Raw genomic sequence first — 20,543 nt, forward strand, 5'->3', positions numbered from 1 at the left:
TGGCAGAATTAAAAAAAAAAAACATTACACATAATTTAAAGACGTTTATTAAGATACAAATCACTTCCTTGCAAAAACTTGAACGATATTTACAAAACACATCATTAAAATAGTATTTGTGTATTAAATTAATACCAAATACACTAGATGAATATGTTATAACATATTGTATCAAGTGGAACATAAAAAAATATTTAACATTCAGAAAATTGTAATAACTTTTTATATAAAAAGTACAAAATATTTCAATAAACACTGGAGATAAACATCTATAACATATAATTTTTTCTATAATACTTATCTAAGAATTATACTACAGTAATTTTGATTATAACACGTTAATTGTAGAATTAATTGTAATACCCTGGTTGGTGGTACAGAATCATATTCAAGTGTAAAACAGACACACAACGGTGACTACATCTTTTTAAAGGGTTCACATTGAGTGATTCAACACTTTGTTTTCACATATAATTATTTTCGATACTTTGTTTACCATTATTCTATTTAACTTTCCAGTCTATTATTTTTATCAAACTGGTTCCCTAAGTTTAACCGATTCACCTCCGGTCTCCATTACATCAGTTCTGTTGGTTGGATTTTGTTTATGTAGAAGATATATTGTGTTGTTCTCAAAATAATCCTGTATTTCACTCAGAGTCTTGTTTCGAGTTTCTGGTAGGAAAACAAAGATAAACATCGTTGCAACCAACGTACAGCCAGAAAACAACCACTGCACGCCATAAGATCCCACCATCTTGTCCATGAATGGATAAACCTTGAGGACCCCGAAGGTTACCAGATTGACGTAACTCATCATCAGACTCTGAGCCACCCCTCGGATCTCTATAGGGAACAGTTCAGCAGTCATGGTCCACGGGATGCTCATGAATCCAATGACTCCGACACTGATATAAATCATGATACAGATGACAGGGACAACGTTTTTCTCCATGTGACCTAAAACAAAAGTAAAATAGGCTAATTTTGATATTCTGTTAGATTTACAGTACATTACTGTCAGCCTTTATACTAGATAGTATCTTTATATATATCTTTATATATAGCGCCCTGCCAGCGCTACTGTACCGTCCTCCAACTGGACTGTCTGTGCTTCAATTCATCTTGAACAAGTTTGGAGCTAAAATTTTGTTTCTTCTTCTTTTACTGGACTTGAGAGGATTGGGTTTTATGGAGCGCTGCTAGATATTATATCTGGAGGAGGGCCAGTGTTAAGTTACCTAGTATTTATTTAGTTTAGTGACATCTATTGCAGCACTGTACATTGACTGTTTCAGACATATGGATTATCGTGAAAAGTGTATAATTCCTGTCAACAGTTATCTGAATTGAGAAAATTTTTTTAAAAATAACTATGGATTAACTTTGTTTTTATAGTATGTGTATTTCATCTTAACTTCAAATCATCAGCCTATGTGAGCGTTAGAGGCCCATATTTAATTTCATTTGTTTTAGATGTTGGTAGCCATAGTAGCTGTTCAATAAACATTGTAAATATATATAGCCATCTGGATTATCTCTAAAGTAAAAAATTTCAATAACTAATAAAATTAGAACATGATTCTGAATCAAACGATGTCTATCAATTTCATACAACCACAAAAAAAGCTATTTTTAGTACAATGATAAAATAAAATACTTAACCCAAAATTTAAGAAAAAATTACAACATGTTTTCTAGTATCTTTTGATGGAGAATTCTAAGGAAAATTGAGCTTTTTCTGGGCAGTTAGCACAGAATATGTTTACTCACTGAATCTTAATTTGTGTTTCCCTTGTGCCAATAGTTATATTTACTCCAGCCCAGCAGGAGCTTTTTGAGGCCCATTAACCACTGTATACAAGAATTCACAAAAATGTTTGTTTTTCGAGATTATTGTCAATTAACTATAAAACATATAATGAATAGCATCAATCATAGCATCAATCATAGCATCAATCATAACGCATTAGAATTTCTGGAAAGATATACAACCTGTAAAGTTTAATCATCAGCAAAACTGGGATCATCTGAAACTGTTGTCAAACATTTAAACAGTGTAATTTTATTTGTAATGTATCTTATACCAAAACATCAAAGTATTTTTCAGAGGCAGTTTAGTAGTGAGGTTTGTAAAGGAAAATTAAAAGAAATAGCAGGAAATACATTACCTCAAAACCATGACTACACGATTTATTAATACCTGTTTCCCGGTGTACACCACGTCTAACATTGTTCACACAATAGAAGTAGCTCAAGTGTGTCGTTAATTTAATAACCCCAAGGTTGGTCACCGTATGAAGTAGCTCAAGTGTGTTATTCATTTAATAACCCCACGGTTGGTCGCCATATGAAGTAGCTCAAGTGTGTTATTCATTTAATAACCCTACGGTTGGTCGCCGTATGAAGTAGCACAAATGTGTCATTCATTTAATAACCCTACGGTTGGTTGCCATATGAAGTAGCTCAAGTGTGTCATTAATTTAATAACCCCACGGAAGATGGGCAGCAAATGTGTAAACAGACGGTTGGCGCCTTCTTGCCTACTTATGGTGGGTGATGGAGGCAGTAGCTGGCGGACAGTTTTGTGTCATTTCCACACATTCAGTCAGGGATCCAGTTCTATTATACATCATGGCCACTGCTTGCTGTCTCTCTTGCCAGAAAAAGCAAGTGAGGAAGTGAGGTCTGTATTATATTTTTCAACCCCCCCGGATCGCAGAGAGACTCATTATGTAGCATGAGTCTTGTAAACACTACATTTCAGCTGTTATAATTTTAATATCAATACAAATTAAAACAAAACTGAACTAAGATACATTGTTTGACTAGAGTATACTTTAAGTTTAATGCAAGTTAAAATATACCTGGAATATTTGTACCAATGTGTGGGTTACAACCCCCAAAACACCCCCTGGATAAGCCTATGTTCCTATTCAACAATAGTGGATGGAACTAAATAAACTGACCTTGTGTTATTTCTTTTGTGTAGTAGCCTGATATGAAGATGAAGATGCTCATTCCAACTCTACTGACCATGAAGAATTGTGTCGTACTTTAGTAACAGAAAGACTACAAAAGAGTACGTTTATGACTAACTAAATAAACTGACCTTGTGTTATTTCTTTTGTATAGTAGCCTGATATGAAGATGAAGATGCTCATTCCAACTCCACTAACCATGAAGAGAGTGCGTCTGCCAAATTTATTCAACAACACTGATGTTAGGATACCCATCACGAGACGCACGAGTCCCACAGCAACTGTGCTGATGTAAGGATCTACGGAGGTTCCAACAGTCTGAAAATGGATGCTATATTACAATCTCACAGATCGTTCCCTATATGAGAACACTTTATTGTATTTATAAGCAATGAAAATTGGATACCATGTGTTTGTAACTAGTTTAAAATATGACTAACTTAAGTTGAACAAATATTGAAAATTTAAACATATGAAAATCTTTTTAAGTTAATTTTAGTATAATGAGAAACTAATTAACAATGAATATACATGGTGACACTCCTTTTGACCATCATTCCAACTTTTTATTTCAATGATTACTAGTTTTTGGAGTGCTGCTCCATTTTAAAATTACATTATAAAATCGAAAAACTGCACATTTAGCCAAAATAAATAATACTATGCATAACACAAATAAATAAACAAAAACACCCAACACAATGAATAAACATAAGTATAATTTAATTTTCGTGTATGATCAGAAAAGGACAGGACTTGACTGAGAGTTAAAGAAAACATTAAATTATACTTTATATTTCTTCTTTGTGTTTAGTGTTTTTGTGCACATGCGTGTGAGTGTGTGTTTCTTTATTTATTTGTGTTATGTTATTTATTTTGATTACATGTTTAGTTTTCAATGATTTGACAATAGGACAGCACTCCTGAAACTAGTTATCATTAAAATAAAAAGTTGGATTGACAACGGGGAGATATGTAACCTTATTTATTCCTAGTCAAGTATCAATCCAGGAGGCAAAACATGTACTAATTTACAAGTCAACTGAATAACTAGCACGAGAATTCATACTCATATTCATTTTGTCTACATGATTAAGGCTCCTTTGTCTCCAAACAGATGCAAGGATCACAATTAATTTTATGCTCAATCAAACACAATGCCCACAGTCGTAGTTTTATGAATATTTCCTAAGGAGTAACCCTCTTTTGTCTGAGTTACATACCTTACACCTGACCCTAATTAACTTTAAGTTACCTTGTGCTTATCATCTTTCAGTTTACAAATATTCTGGCTGTAATAGATTTTTAGACGACATTTAAATTATCTGTTGTTGAGAACACTACATGCTAATACATTTTCTAAAGAACTGGAACTGTTCAAACATACTCTTTATGCTCACCTTTAAGAAAGAAACTGAGTAGTATATTGTGATATAAATCCCTGTAAACTGTTGGAAGGTGAATACTGCTGACAGAAGAAGAGCTGGTTTGTAACCAGTCGGTTTGATGAAACCTCGAAACACTCCAAATCCTGAACCAGTCTGGTTTGCTTGCCTCTGTTTTCTTCTGTGCTCTTGAACCAATTCTTCTAATCGCTGCTCTGCAAGTCCTGTCTATTAGGAATATTTGAAATAAAAAAAATATTTTATCAATATTTTTGGGTATGGTTTTATAAAACATATATTTTTATTTGTACTCAATATTGTATGGAATATTGAGGGAAGCATAAATTTAAAAAATATTATAAAACTGTTTGTTTTTAGGTTTCTCTTAGGGCTTTATATATGCTTACTACCCTGCACTGCATCTGTCAATAGACAACAGTCAAATATTTATTGCGGGGATAAAAAGTACATTTGTATAGAAAATGTAAAGTATCTAATTTTGACCCACATGCCACATTGAACTCTTATTTATAAGTGCATTTTCACACTCACTCTGCTCCATTTATCACCAATTTTTTCCTAACTCAATTCGGGAGTAAGTCTTCTAATTGTGTGGTTTCCCAGTTATGCGCTATAAACTCGTTCACGAGCTCATTTTAATTCTGCAATGATGCGTATCGCTCATTTTTGAAGTTTGAGCACTCTCAAAAATTGGTTACTTGCACATGAGCCCCACAACACTAGTCTGTGGTGAGATGTGGATAGATCAAGCAATAATAAACCATCATCATAACCTGAATACGGCAGTATTTAGCTAGAGACCTCAAAACATAAATGCCTGAGGCTAATTTGGAGCAAACGTAATCGATATGAACATTCCATGTCAACATTGATCAAGGTAAATTCCAAGGAATTTCGAGGAATAGACTTTTTCTAGTATAGCCTTACCGGGCCATATTCACAGTCTGTTAAGCACAAACAAAAATGTAGAGCATTTGATTTTTAAGAATTTGTTTTTAGATTGACTGTAAAAAGGCTGGACACAACTGGTTACTGCAACAAAGATTTTTTGTTCTAAAACTGAGTTTGTAGTTTCATTAAAACAAAGAATCGTATTATCAGCATACTGCACGATTCTTCCTTGTGGTAGTGATGATTCTATGTCATTGACATAGAGCAGGAAGAGAATGGGACTTAGAATGGGTCCATGAGGGACTCCATAAATAATTTTTATTGAATTAGAAACATGGTTTGAAATTTGGACAACTTTAAAATGAACTAAGCCACAAGAGAGGCACATCTCGGATGCCGTGGGACCCCAATTTGTCAACTAGCGTGAGATTGTTGACAACCTCTGTAAGAAGCTTGCCACAGGACTATATGTTGTCAAAAGAATTAAGGCGATAAGTGATAATATACAGCAACAACTGCATACTAAGCTGTTTTTTTACTCTAAACTTAGCTGTTGCCTTTCAGTATGGGGCAGTTCAAACATGGGAAATATATAGAAACCACCTGTTCTTCAGAAAAAGCGTATCCGAGTTCTAGCAGGCTTACAGCCCAGAGATACTTGTCTTTGAGCTCAATACTATCACTGTAGTGTCTCTCTATATACTGCAAGTGATAATGTATGTATATTGCAACAACTTGACAAGGGGTAGAGACATGCATACATATAACACACACCGGGCTGCAGACTTCAATAATTTACCAGCACATAAAATGGCAATGTACTCGAAAAAGCCAACTTACATTAAAGCTAAGCTATTCCACATCCTGCCTGAACAAATCAAACTATAGAAAGAGAGCATCGCTTTAAAGAGGGAGCTGAAGAAGTGGTTGATGAAGCACCCATTTTACACCATTGATGAATTCACAAACTGGAGAACTCATTGGGATTTGGAGGCTTGAACATCTTGCTGAATTTGACCTGTACTTTTCTTGACTCAATTCCATAACATTTTGACGCCATTCTGTCTATAAACACTGGCTATTGTCTATAGTAGTACCATATCAATGTCATAGCGGGAACAGCAGGTGTCAGCAACAATATTGCAAATAAATTGTTGCTCATTTTTGTTCATTACCAATTTGTTTTTTCAGTTTGTTCATTGTTAACGTAGCGAAATATCTAGGTCAAAACAAGATAAATCATACTTACTTTAACTTAGGCAGCGTAGAAAATTATATCAAATTTAAAGACTTACTATGCTGCTTTCTCGTAGATCATCTATTTTATGAGTTTAATGAATTTTTCTATTATTTTTAAAATATTTACTGCGGCAGACGCCTTACGGCACAGTGGCATTGTATACTGCTTGGTCTCACTCGGAATAGAGCTGGAGTGATGTTAATAGTGGTGTACCTACAGTGTGTGTGTTAAAATTTATTTTACTCTGTTTAAGGTAGTCAAATTATAAAGCTTATTCCTTGTACTGTAAGTTATAAATTTATATCATAAATTTTACAGGATTTGTTAATGAAGTGTGTACATAATACTAGTTAATATTTACCTTTCTAGCTCTTTGGTGGAGATATGTGAGAGATTTAAGTGCTTTCTCAGTCCTACCCTTGGAGATTAGCCAGGCAGGGCTCTCCGGACATAATAAGAACATAAACAGGAGAGGAAGGATACAGTAGCTTATGGACGTCCAGGAGATGAATCTCCAATCTAAATAAGCCCCCTTTGTATATACCACAATAATACCTGTAAAATATTAATATACAATGATTCAGAAATCAGATTTTATTTTCCTTACTGAATAATAGCAGAATAGTTAAAGTGAATATCGTAAAACTGCATTAAATTAAATACAATATTTTGTTTTATTTAACCAATGGTTTTGGGTAAGGTAACACTTTAATTTTTAAATTTAAGGACTGAAAAATTGCCAAACCAATTTGATCACTGGTAAAAATATGCCGTCTAGTACACAAATTTTTATAATACTAAAACTATTGTATTGATGTGAAAATACAAGTACAAAACAATTAAAAATGTATGTCACAATTCATTAAACAGTTCTTAATTTCTAGCTAGGTACTTTTATCTTCAACACATCGACATTGCCGGGTGTAACTTGCTATAACTCTGGCTGTCATCAAGTCTGTACATGTCTTGTCCGCAGTGAAAGTGTTAATAACATTATATTATATCTAGAGGGAATCGTAATTGAACACATTGACTGTGGTAGATGTAACTAGATGATATAACTCCGGATTTCCTCAAATCAGTACATGTCTTGTGCTGTTGTAGTAGAGGTGTTGACATATTTGTTGTACAATAAGTACTGGTATAAGGATTGTAGGATTTTGAACATTTGCCATCGTTATATGTTACAAAAAAGTAACACCACGATAACTTAAGTAAAAGTAAGTAATCCACGAAAGTAGATTTCGAGGATTGAAATCTACTTTCTTCTTTATGTATACAAAAGACGGTAAGACATTAAAAAACTAAAAATGGATTGCCACTCAAAGTTAAAATAATTATTAAATGGTACCTGACAAACGGTATGAAGTCCAGACTGGACAGAATAAACACAAGCAATGTCACTGCACAGAAGCACGTCACACTTGAGCTAACTAACAAAAGTGAAGCAATGTTAGTTTACTGCAATTTTGACTTTTTTAATATCTTAGGGTGTCTTGAATACCTGAAAAAGAGAGTAAATTTCAATTCTCGAAACGTAGTGTTGTATTTTTTTTATAACATATAACAATGGAAAATGTTCGAAATCTTACTATCCTTTCAAATTATCCACTGTCAAATGTTCATAATTAAATACTGGTAAATACGGGTACTCGTAGTATTATACCAATAATTATTTTATAGCAAATTATTAATACTTTCCAATGAGATTATTCTTAAGTGGAGCAAAACAACACTAACCAATTTATGTTTACAATGTTACGCCTATGCTATTAAATTTCACTGTTTTATACCTTATAAAAGAGAAAAAAGTGAGAACAGTTTTAGAGAGAAACAATATTGTAACAGATTTGGATTTTGTTACAATATTTTCTGGCAGTCAATTTATTTCTTATTAGTATTGGCTATGTATAAGTATTTTGTAAGAGAATTATTAAAATAAGTATAGTAAAAATATAAATGTATGTACATTATGCCATTTATCATTATTTACTGAGATAAAGCAAACAGTTTAATTTAACTATTTAGGGTTAATACATAGAATAATGAGACTGACTGGTAAGTATCACTTCAGTCACCAGCGGGGAGCTCCCTGGCAAGGGGAGTTGCCTTGCTTCTGAGCTAAAAAATACACTGACTGGTGGACTACCTTACCCTGATAGAGTTTGCAGCCTTGCTGTAACCACAGTACTCACGTAAGCCTGTCAGACTTTTTTCTACCGCCAAAACTTAGGAGAAGCCTAAAAGTTTCAATGATGTTCCACCATCTAAAGTCAGAGTCCCTGAAAGATGTTATGGCCACTGACTTTCAGGAAACCTTTGCTGCTAGGAAACTCATGTTGGCAGTAGTGTACTGACCCCTAAGGAAACTATTTTTAACCTTTTAACAGTATTTCTCTTTTTGCATCTTGAACTATGTTGTTTTGCTGATTTTTCTTTGCCGTTCTTTTTCAAATTTTTGTTATTTTTTATATATTGTCTACAAAGTCTTTTTCACTATCTGTGTTCATGTCATCATCAGGCAAAACAAAGCCAATTGTTTATTTGTGCATAGTATATTTCAATGGTACAATAAAAACTAGAAATAATATCATAAAATACTCCTATATGGGTGACATGCAACAGCACAAGGAAGCTGTCTGCACTGTGTCACTATAGTGAACTCACCAAGATACTAACACTTGTAACAGAGAATCAAGGAAGTGCTGACATCTAGTAGAAAACGCCAGAACTTCTTCCACACCACACGGTTATCATAGAAATGATCCTTGTGTAATATTATGGCAGACAACAGAATAAAACAGGAACAATAAACTAATGAAAGATAATTATAAAATTGGAAGTTTTAACAATTTATAATTTTTGGGAAATAAAAATCTAAACTATACATATAATTGCCAAATTTTATGGCATTTGTACAAAACAGAAATTGATTAAAATATTTGGAATATACTTAAAAAATCATTTTAAAGGAGAAAAATAATCTACAGCCATAAAAGAAAAGTTTTCAGAAAGGAATGAAAGCACCACAACCCTGCAGAGACCAGTGTCATTTTCAAGGGCAATTTTGTTCATTGCTTGTGAGTAACATAACATACAATACCACTGATTTTGTAAAGGTTAAGCACCATTTCTGGCTTGTCTATACCTTTCAGTTGAACTTACACTGGGTACAGTAAAAACTGGTGTCACTATTTCTGGGCACTCCTTTGGATATCCAGATGCCACGCATAACTGACCGAAAATGTTGAGATATTAGGATGGAAGGGTGGATCAATAGTCTACTGATGGACAACTGTGGAGGATGACTGTTGGATTGGTGTTGTCCCCTAGCCATTTGACTGGAGAGGCTGGAACAGAGGCCCTCTTCTTCCAAGGTGACATGGATGAGATACACATTCCCTCCTCTTGAGATCCTACACAGGACAGGAATATTCCTGTGGGGCCCCTCCCCTCAACCTAACCCATCCTGAATAACTTACCCTACTGGAAGTAAGTGCAAAGGTCCTTTTAGGACTAAGTGCAATGACAGGTTTTATAGCTCCTTATTCAAAGTGAAAAAACCAACTACAAGTCTTTGTAAATTGTACCCAACTACCTAATTATAGTGTTATCTTCACCAGAAGAAATAAAAATTTTTTAAATTGTAAAGCTATTTGTGGTGATAAGAATTAGACTTACCCAGGGATGCCAATGAAACTGCCATACAAATGAGAGTGCTTCTGTACTGAGGTCGAGCTACCTCAGATATATACACCACAGACGGGTTACACGCCAGACCTGTGAGCAATGCATTTCAATTAATCACAGTTTAATAAGAAATAGAACCTAAAATATTAAATCTATTCAAAATTGCCTATCATCCACGGCTTCGCATATAATTTTCAAAATCAAAGTCCTTATACTACTTAGTACACACACACTTATGATGATACTTAGAAAACACTTATGATGTAATATGGTGGAGTCATAAAATTTATCAAACGTAAGCAGGCATACATCAGGTAGATATTATTTAAAGTGTTCATGGCCAAGAGTATAAGAATTTAAGCTGGCTCTTATATCATGTTTTGCAAATGTCAGAGAATTTCTGATTTGACTTAATTATATTCCCATATCACAACTGAGTCTGCCTTGATACCTCAATCAAGAAACTAATAAACAAGTCTTGGAAACCTACTTCGGTCAAAATATATTTACTTCTAGCCCTTGTCATATACTTCTGGTCTAAGACATTTCAGGTCTAATACAATTTGCCTTGTTCAGATGAAGAAAATATATATAAAATATAGTGTATATATATATATATATATAGTGTTGTATTTGCGCGCGCACGTGCGCGTGCTTGTGTGTGTGTGTAGGCCTGAAAAGCCTACTAAAGCCTAAAGTGAGATCTTATCCTACCTACTTCTGTTATAAGGGCAAAATCCTTATTAAGTTTATGCAAAATTCCAAAATAAGAAGGATAAGGATTGTTTGTAAGGATTTGCGTTTTAAAAGTCTTGTTGTTTATCAGACTGTAATCTGGGAAATAATGGGTTATTATGGCATATTAGTTTTTCTATAAACCACTGTTAAATTTCCAAATAACAATGACAAGGAAGACCACAAATTTGGAGTACCTTATGGGAAAACATTCATAGCTTTGTTTATTAAGGTTGGTTTTATTACAGTGTTCAAATAGTATTTACAATACATTAGATATTTTTGATTCATAACTGGCACAACCTGGAGTAAAATTTAAATAAATCACTTCTATCCTTATTATTACTCGTATGTCAGAAATTAACTGGGATTAAGCTTATTCAATTAACAATGTGGATGAGGGGGAGAAATTCATCACAAGCCATATCAAGTCTGTATATGATGAACTGGCCCCAGTGGTATGTAAATGAGTGACAAAGCAAAGAGCTCCGTGGAGAGCTGACCAAATAAAGCAACTAACCAATAAAAAAAAACAAGTTAAAGAAGATTTACAGTGCAAGTGGTGACCGTACAGACTGGAAAAACCATTCACATATAAGAAACAGACTAAACGGTTTGGAAAGGAAGGCGGAAATAAAATTCTTTGCACAGAATATTTCTGAAAATACCTCTACCAAAGAGTTTTGTAATTGCCTTAAAAGAGGCAATGTTATTAAGAAAGCAAAATCATCAAACATTTCATCTAACATTGAAATCGAAGACCGTGATAAATATTTTGCTAATATGGAGAACAATGGAATGGTTGATGATGAACTGTTGAGGTTTTACAAATCAAACTCTTTGAAAGAAAATGATGACAAATTTAGGGATTAGTAGGGTGTCCAAAGACGAGGTTATGCTTGCTATGAATATCATCAAATCAGATGCTGTAGGCTGGTACCAAATATCAATCAAAATGATAAAAGTAAATTTGAGTTTCGTCACTCAAAGCTTCCCTACCAATTGGAAGACGAGTATTTTACACCCTTTACCGAAGGTCACATCCCCATCTACTGTGCAGAATTTACTATCCACTTTCCAACCATCTACTATTCAACCTATCCAGAACCTCAATTACCTTATCAATAGCACAAGATTGTTTTTAAATATTTAAGCTAATACCTAAGAACTCAAGAGGATAGATAGTATAATTACCTAAAGAGAAGCCAGTGAGCATTCGTCCTACTAAGAGCACGGTGAAGTTATGAGCCAATGCTATGCAGATCCAGCCTGTCACGTACGGTATGGTGGAAGCCCTGAGTGTGTTGAGACGACCAATCTTGTCCACCAGGTATCCCGTAAGTATAGAACCCAATGGCACCATCAGAGGCACAATACTTACTGCATCAACACAGGCGGTAAACTTACAGTAATTTGTGTTAGCATCAATAGCAAAATTGCATAACAACTGATATTTAGCCACTTGAAAATGTTGCAAGACTATGTAAATAATATAGATTGGTTTAATATACTAATGTAAGAAGTTGCTTAAAGACAACATTGAAATACTTGATTAAAACTATTGGATTTATAATTATGTTTATAAGAGTAAATTGAAAGCAGATACTTAATTTTTTAACATACTTAAATAAAGTAAAGTTCATCAGACGTTACGATTATCATTCTCTTAACACATTTGCTGTGATTTACACACCGTCAGTTAACAATGCAATTACAAGCTACAAGCCTTGTTGTTGCTTAGCTATTGGTTGAAGTCAATTGGGACCGTTCCTGCATAGTTGTTCAAGTCTCTGTACTCATATAGGGTTACATAGGTTTCAGTTTTTGGGAATTTTTGGGTTGACAGGTAACTTGTAAAATGTAAACACGGTTTTTTAAGGGTTTTGGAAACATATGTAATAGGGTATTTGTAATAAATGTGTAAAATAAACATTGAAAAAGGCGGTTTTTAATAAGAAACAACAAAACTGTGACTGCGAACACGGCAGTGGAGCATGACTGGAAACGTCATACTATGCAGGTTACACGCCGGTGGTAAAAAAACATCTGGTATCAACATAAAGACCACTTCAACTTCAAAATGGGACCATATTGTGATCTTTAGAACACATGTAGTAAGTTTTTATGAATTTTGATATTTCTGTTTTTTGGGTTCTCTTTAACGTATGTTCTCAAAGCAAATATGTTAACCTTTCACAGCCTAGATTTTAGAGCAAGAGCACCAAATAATGGTACAATACTGTGAATACTAGTAGTGTCCATAAGGGTACACTAAGGTGTTTCGGGTTAAAGTAAATTTTTTATTGGAAAATGAGTTTAATCCATTGGCCTTACTGACTTGTGGCCTGGGTTGGAAGGGTTCTTACACAATTAAAATGGCCAAAATTATAGCACTCTGTGAGACTTATTTATTTAGGTAGTAAAGTGCAAAACTAATCAAATGATACATAAACATAAAAACACGCAAACACACTGACTCCAAGCATGCCTTTGTGAAGAATTGGGAAAATACAGTTTGGTGGTAGCCTAGTTTCCAAATGTTAGTTAATAATTCGTTTTGAGTCTTGAAATACAATTTGACTGATGTCTTAAAAGTACTAATTGAAAACTTGGAAGATTATTGGGTGAATATTAAGTTGTTTGAATTTGAGAAGTCAGATTATGAAATTTAACTAATTACATTAAAGTTTATTAACACACTACCAATCAGTCAATAAATATTTACAATACAATACAAATATTTATATATACAATCAAACACATATTTCAATTACTAACTATTATTACTAGATAATATTTATGTGGCCCACCTACTTAAACATTCATCCAACGGATAAATAAAAATAGCTATTAAATACTTCATATTAAATGGTAAGATTATGTAAATAAATCGTAATTATTTTCTTTACTAATGAGTTCAGATATTTTTCAGGATTTGTTACCAGCATGAGTAGTTTTATTTGCAAATAATAAGTATATGTTCTGCTTTTTCTATTATTAAACAGCTGGCGTTGTGTTGGGTGAATCTGTTGTTTAAATAAATGAATAATGTTTAATGAAACATTATTTTTTATATGAAAATTGAAAAAAAATATACATTATAGGCGAGTCACAAGAAAACTGCTGGTCTCTTTGTACACAGGCAAATTCAAGGTGCTAATCATCTCTCTAAAGACTGACTATATAATCTTGTGGGTTAATGTTGCAGACGTAATAACTGGCTTAAGTGTCTGCAAAATAAGATGATACCACTACAATATACAGCTGCACCGTGTGCTAAACCAGGGGTCGTCTCGTGGCTTGCCTACAGTAGTCCATACACTGTTAAAACATCTTTATACTTTTAAAACAGTTTATTAATGTGTCATCATAATTTAAATATAAAGTAAGTAATTGTGTAAGAAAACAATGATTAAGAGCAATTAGCTGTAAAGAAACAACCTTAAGATTAATCTCATAAGAACAATGCTAAACTTCAAATGCTTTTAGTCCTTTTTTTGGTTGAGGAATTATGGGACTGTCCTATTTTAAAGGTATAATGAATACGCATCAAACTCTATTTATTTTGTCTTTTAAAGCGTATACTTTTTTGGTATTTATACGATAAATCTCCAAATAATACGACAATAATCCAAAAAGTTTGAGATTTTATCTTAAATGTTTGGATAATTGTCGTAATTATATCTTTAAAATGTGAAATCTTCCCTAATCATACAATTAAAAATAACGTTATAAAAAAGTTTTATAGTGTCTTTTGGGGCTAAAATCAAGATGGCTAACAGTAAAAATGACTCTAAATTATACATTGTTGGAGTTATAACTTAATTAAAAAGTTTTAAGTTTTATAATAATTTGGCTCTTAATATTATGTTCATGTTCATATTGAGGGCTGATAAGACGGTTGCTTGATGAAATTTCAAAATACATGTTTGTCCAATAATCGCCAGTCACCAGACACTTCTAATAATAAAGTTTTACATTAAAATTTTGTTTAAAACAAAGTTTATACAGCCTAAATGACAAAAGTAGAATTTAATACAATGTCTTAAATTTAAAACGTAACAAGTACTGCCTAATTACTTTCTATTGACACCATCACTTTCACTTCACAAATTCAGTTATTGACTCATATCTATTCTTAATTTATTGAGATTACATTGGATTGGATAAGTTTTGTCCCTAAGGTTATTATCTGACTGCTAAATAGGCTGATAAAACATCTACTTCAAAACCGTGGTTTGATATATGTATATGTGTGTGTGTATGATTTATATAAACAATGTAAATCAGTTTACACAAACTACTCAAGCAATGTTTTTCAGAGTATAAAACCTTTTATTATATAAAAAAATAGTAAAAATTAACAAATAAAAATCAATCAAATATCACCTAAACAGCTAGTTTAATATTTTGCTATTAAAAAAAAATTCCAAACTGAAATGTTATAAATATTCAAAAGTAAATGTCCCTGAGATCTTGTGGATAAACTTCGAACTAATTGTGCAGAACGTTAGTTACTGTAAGTTTGTTTTACGTATAATCAGTATAGATCTGTAAGGCTATAAGTAGGCCATACAGCGTGTAAAAATTGGTTCTGGAAGTCTAGGCTAATGAGTTCATTTATGAAAAAAAGTATTTTATTTCTGATTTGAATCATTGTGGCTATTTATGCTATAAATATAAATACTAATAAACATATTTTCTGTGTGGTATATACTAATACCTATCCATGAGATATCTTCTGTAGAGACTTTGATTTCGGATTCGGAATGTTCCAGCTGAGGAACCAGAATGGCACCAAATCCGACCACAATTCCAGAGCCAAAGTGGAGGGATGCTGAAGATAAGCAGGCAAGAATCTGTGATAAATTAGTGTTTTAGTACCAGGCAAAATGTTTGTTGCGTTTACAAGCTATTTAAATGATTAATTAATTTAGTGTATTTTCCATATTCCATCATTCGTAGCATGTAAAAACTCTGGAACTGCACAGTTTCAGGGGTAGGATAAAGTTGGGTTCTTTTTAATAAAAAACAAACACAAGCCTAGGATATAATGTGAGCAAAGGTTGTTCATGTAGATTTAAAATTTTCTAATTTGCATAGGAAAAATTATATTTAAAATTTTAGATAAAAACTCATTCATGTTGAAACGTAACTTCATTACAACCCTGCATGTAATTAACTACTTTGCTAGTCAGTTTTTATTATTACACATATTACATATATGTATATTATTGTCTTGTTCCTAACTGTCAAGTAGCAGCTATCAAGATATCTTTAAAATCGTATCATACTAAAACTTGCTAAAATGCAGTATAGTTAATAAATGTTAACGGTTATGTGCTGAGATACTTATTGTTTTTAAGGCAGAATTTTGAGCTCTTTTTTACAAATCACAATAACCATAATTACAATACAAGAAATAGAGATCTGTTGCACTTTCCAATTCATAGACTTTGTTTGTTTGACCGTTCACCATGATATTTTGGAAGAAAATTATACAATAAGTTGCCTACTAGATTTAAATCAATACAAAAAGAAATGAATTTAAAATAATTGTTTAAGATATGTTAAAGAAACAAAATATTACTCTATTGAAGAGTATCTATGTGATACAATAATTATTTAATAGCATTATGAAATATAAATACATAAATTTAAACATTTTATTTTACTTTTATAATTGTAATAACATTGTAGATATTTAATTGTATAACATTATACTTAATTAATTAAACTTTTGACTTTGACGATGTTTCATAACTGATAGTAATATTAAGTTCTATTTTATATCTTGACAATGTCACTTGTTCTTCCAGCTGTGCTAGCTTAAAAGAAAGTATGTTTTGTAAACTGTGACAATTAATTAAGAATTTGAATGTACTCTTAAGAACGCATAGTTCCTTCAATACAATATTAAGAAGTTACACAATAGTACAAAACTTTGAATTATAGATTAACTTTTGTGACGTCGAGTGCCATTGATGTTACTGCCCACTCACAATTATCAGAAGACTACAACGTGTCGTCACACAGCTGCTTGGCAACTGTGACTGGGTAACTGACACACTGAATCACCACTAGTCAGTATTATCAGCAATATGGTCAGTTACTCCTGTGCTCCATATACAGTTGGCACGGAAATTGATTTCCCAATCAGTCAACATTCTGCTTTATCAGATACTTCCATCTGTAGGCAGTAACATTAGCCTTTTCTAATTGACAAGGCTCCTGATAACCATTTAATCGAGTACGTTTATTTTAACTGACAAATCCTTTTAAATCAACCAGCTGAGTTAAGTCAAAGTGTTTGAAAAAACAATGTATTTTTTTATACACAGCTACTGAATTATAACCTAATAACACACTGTAACCTGAATCTCAATTATTCAGGTTACCCAAGAGGAGCTTTAGCCCAAAAATACAGATTTGTAGATATATATTTTATTTATATTATTTCAATAAATATTTATTTATATGATTTCAATAAATATTGAATCACAAAAAGTTCTGCTGCACCGGGACTTTAAATCTATCACTTAGCAAATGAGTGCGCTACCACTGCACCACATATACCCCCTGTAAAATTTTGTTGGAGGAAACCAGATTAGTCCCACTTCCAATATTCAGAGGTGTCCCCCAAGTCGCAATTCTTACACTGGAACTCTTTATTATGTCAACAAATGGCCTCCCGAAATACCTACAAGAATATAGCCAGTTTATGAAAAATGCTGAAGACACAGCTCTGTTGGTGGCCGAAAAAACAAATGCCAGAGCTTGAATATCCTCAATTATTGCTCTAAACATGACTAAACAATACTGTTTCAAAAGAATATTGTGATAAATTAACATAAAACCCCACAACTGTATTTAGGAAGAGCAAAATCCAGGGCTTGCCAGACAAAGTATTGAAAAACTAAGTTAAATGTGGTTAATTTGGGAATTATAATTAACCAAAAACTTACTTGAACTCCACAAATTGACGACCTCTGTAAAAAACTCAGCAGTAGTATATACATGTTCTAAAGAGAGTAACAAAATTGGCACACAGAAAAAACTACTTATCTTTCACTCTTGAAACACAACTAAGGTATAGACTAGTGTTTTGGGGAAACTCTTCCACTGAAAACCTCCAACGTGTGCTAGTACTTCAAAAAAAGAGGTGAGAAAATTGGCAGGTTTGGATCCAATGGCTACTTGCCATATAGCTTTTCAAGATCTACAAATATTGACTGTGGTATCCTTGTTTGTGCCTGTGGTGATCTGTTATGTTACCTCTCAGAACACTGCAAGATTGGGAGACATACACTCCTGCAACACCCTTGCCACTGCCAATGAATTATTCTCTACCAACATATCCCTTGCCATTGTATGAGAAAAAGCCAAGCTATGCTGGACTCAAACTCTTCAATATTTTTCCAGACCACCTGAAAGAAACCAGTGGACAAAAATATTTCAAGCAGAAACTCCAATAATGGCTTCTACAAAAGACATTTTATTCACTTGAAGAATTTACAAACTGGAGAAATCATGAATCTTAGAATAACTAATGGTTTCTTCGTTGTGTTTCTTCTCTGTTGATTAAAGTATATTGTGGTTTAATAACATTTCTTCCCTAACATCAATTCTGTTATGTATATGAATAAAGAATTTGTCAATTGTCTAAGAAAACATTCTCCTGCAAAAATAAGATGTTTTGGAAATGCACAGCTCATTTGTTAGCATTAAATAATTTATATTTTGGTAATTATTTTGTTCTTGATAATTGTTAATAAATATTTCTGTTTTCTTTAGTTCTATATAATAATTTTACATACACAAAGGAGTAAAATACTTGTTTATCAGACTTCTACAGCTATCCAGTTTGAATAGTCGAATTTCATAGCTCTACATCTATCTCATCACAAGATCCATGTTGTTACAAAAAATACATTTAAATGGTATCAAAATGTATTTTTTCCAAATATTTCATCACAGTTTAAAACAAATTAAAATAATCATTTTCCTTAAATTAAAATTGAGTTTCTGTAACTTGATATGGATTTTATGATAAGATGTAGAGGTCTGAAATTCGAATATCTAAACTGGATAGCTGAAGAAGTGTGACAAACAATTATTTTTAAACCTTAATTTGTACATCATAACCACTCCTGGCGATAATAATAATGTTAAAATAATCATTTCACAATATGTAATCATCTGAATTTATCAAGTACAAGTTTGTATTATTTATGTGTATACCTAGGGTATAAAGAATTGTGACCAAATATTGGTTGTAAGAGGAAATATCCATTTTGCAGCTCAGAGTAAATAAGAAGACTTCTCTTACAACCATCTCTGGAATGTGGACATGGTGAAATACAACAGATATAAGAGAGAAATGAATGATTATCTTGTATTTTCTATTGTATTTTTGTTGGAATTTTGCTGAGTCCATCTATTTACAGCTAATTTAACCCTGATTTCTCAATAAAGGTCTTTTTTATTGAAGATAGAAGTCTCAGTAAAACGATAGAAATAAAGTTTAAACCACTCTTTATAAAATTGACATATTTTATGAAATGAAATAACAGTAAATAATATAACACAGCATCTATTAATTATTTACAAGAAATAACACAAATATAGCTTTCACAATCTCTAAAAAATGTACCATATACACTTGACATTAGTTTACATGATTACTTCATTGTAAAAGGTGATTTCGAGCTGTATGGATTGCATTTTTGCATTTATACAATCCAAAGCTACATACTACAGAAAGAAATATTAGAACAATAAACTGAATCAAACAATAACAAGATTTATATTACCTCTATTAAAGCATGGTAATCCATTGTGTTTGTGCTGAATGTAGTTTATCACAAAGTACAGTCTGGTGTATTCACAACAAAACCTTAAATGTGTCTCTGATAAGTGAACAGTTTGATTTCTTCCCCTCCCTCCAACTTTATATTTCACAATCTAATCACACAAGCCCTTTACAAGATTACCCACCAGACTTAGATAACATCCCAGTTTACAAGATGATTGCAATCAGTTATCTCTAGTGACTTCATCATTTTATAAAAATAGGTCATTTATTTTAAATTGTAAAACAAATTTCCTGTCATCTTGAACCATGAAAAAAATTGATAAGAACTGAAGTGGTGACATGATGGTGATAAATAGCCTTATCATTCCAGGTAGTAGCTAAACCTTTTTAAGCCAGCATTACAAAAATGTTGTTATTTAAAAATAATTAAAAATGTGTTTTTATATTTTTATCATGACATAATGATGAACAAAGTAAAGATATGGAACAGTGTTATAAATTACAATTTTACAAAAAAAAAAAAAAAATAAATAAAATAAAAACACTTGTAAAGTTCAAATTTCATAATACTGTTATGCAGTATATCTCTCACTTAATCATTTGGTATAGAACACCTCCAGGCAGTCTAGACAAACATGGAGACTGCTTTTACTACAAAATTGTGCCCCCATTCCCAGATTGGTCCTCTTGTTTTGCGGATTTGAATACAGCACTGATGTTCTCCGGAATTGTTGTTCATTACTGACCAATGGTTTATTATTTTATTCTTGTTTTCATCATATTGT

At 32.5% G+C, this 20,543-nt stretch overlaps 1 protein-coding gene across 2 annotated transcripts; it reads right to left on the reverse strand.

Annotated features, from left to right (window-relative positions):
- Positions 1-29: 29 nt before the first annotated feature.
- LOC124352928 (facilitated trehalose transporter Tret1-like) lies at positions 30-20,164 on the reverse strand. Of its 2 annotated transcripts, XM_046802659.1 has the most exons (8): positions 19,757-20,158; positions 15,667-15,802; positions 12,138-12,323; positions 10,200-10,298; positions 6,880-7,073; positions 4,382-4,594; positions 3,113-3,299; positions 30-960 (listed from the first exon to the last, which is right to left on the reverse strand). In XM_046802659.1, exons 1-8 carry the CDS (start codon positions 19,778-19,780, stop codon positions 533-535), a joined length of 1,467 nt encoding a protein of 488 aa, XP_046658615.1. In that variant the 5' UTR covers positions 19,781-20,158; the 3' UTR covers positions 30-532. The 2 variants fall into 2 exon arrangements, with proteins under 2 accessions (XP_046658615.1, XP_046658616.1); XM_046802660.1 differs by lacking the exon at positions 4,382-4,594 and having other exon boundaries at positions 19,757-20,164.
- Positions 20,165-20,543: the final 379 nt, after the last annotated feature.

This window comes from Homalodisca vitripennis, chromosome 1 (assembly GCF_021130785.1).
Source record: "Homalodisca vitripennis isolate AUS2020 chromosome 1, UT_GWSS_2.1, whole genome shotgun sequence".
In the NCBI taxonomy this organism is placed as follows: Eukaryota; Metazoa; Arthropoda; class Insecta; order Hemiptera; family Cicadellidae; genus Homalodisca; species Homalodisca vitripennis.

Coding starts and splice junctions, on each gene's coding strand:
- LOC124352928 (XM_046802659.1), bottom strand. CDS start 19,780: ATGGATTACCATGCTTTAATAGAG. Junction 10,299..12,137: donor GCTCACTGGCTTCTCTTTAG/GTAATTATACTA, acceptor CATTGCTCACAG/GTCTGGCGTGTAACCCGTCT. Junction 961..3,112: donor TACAAAAGAAATAACACAAG/GTCAGTTTATTT, acceptor CTTTTGTTTTAG/GTCACATGGAGAAAAACGTT.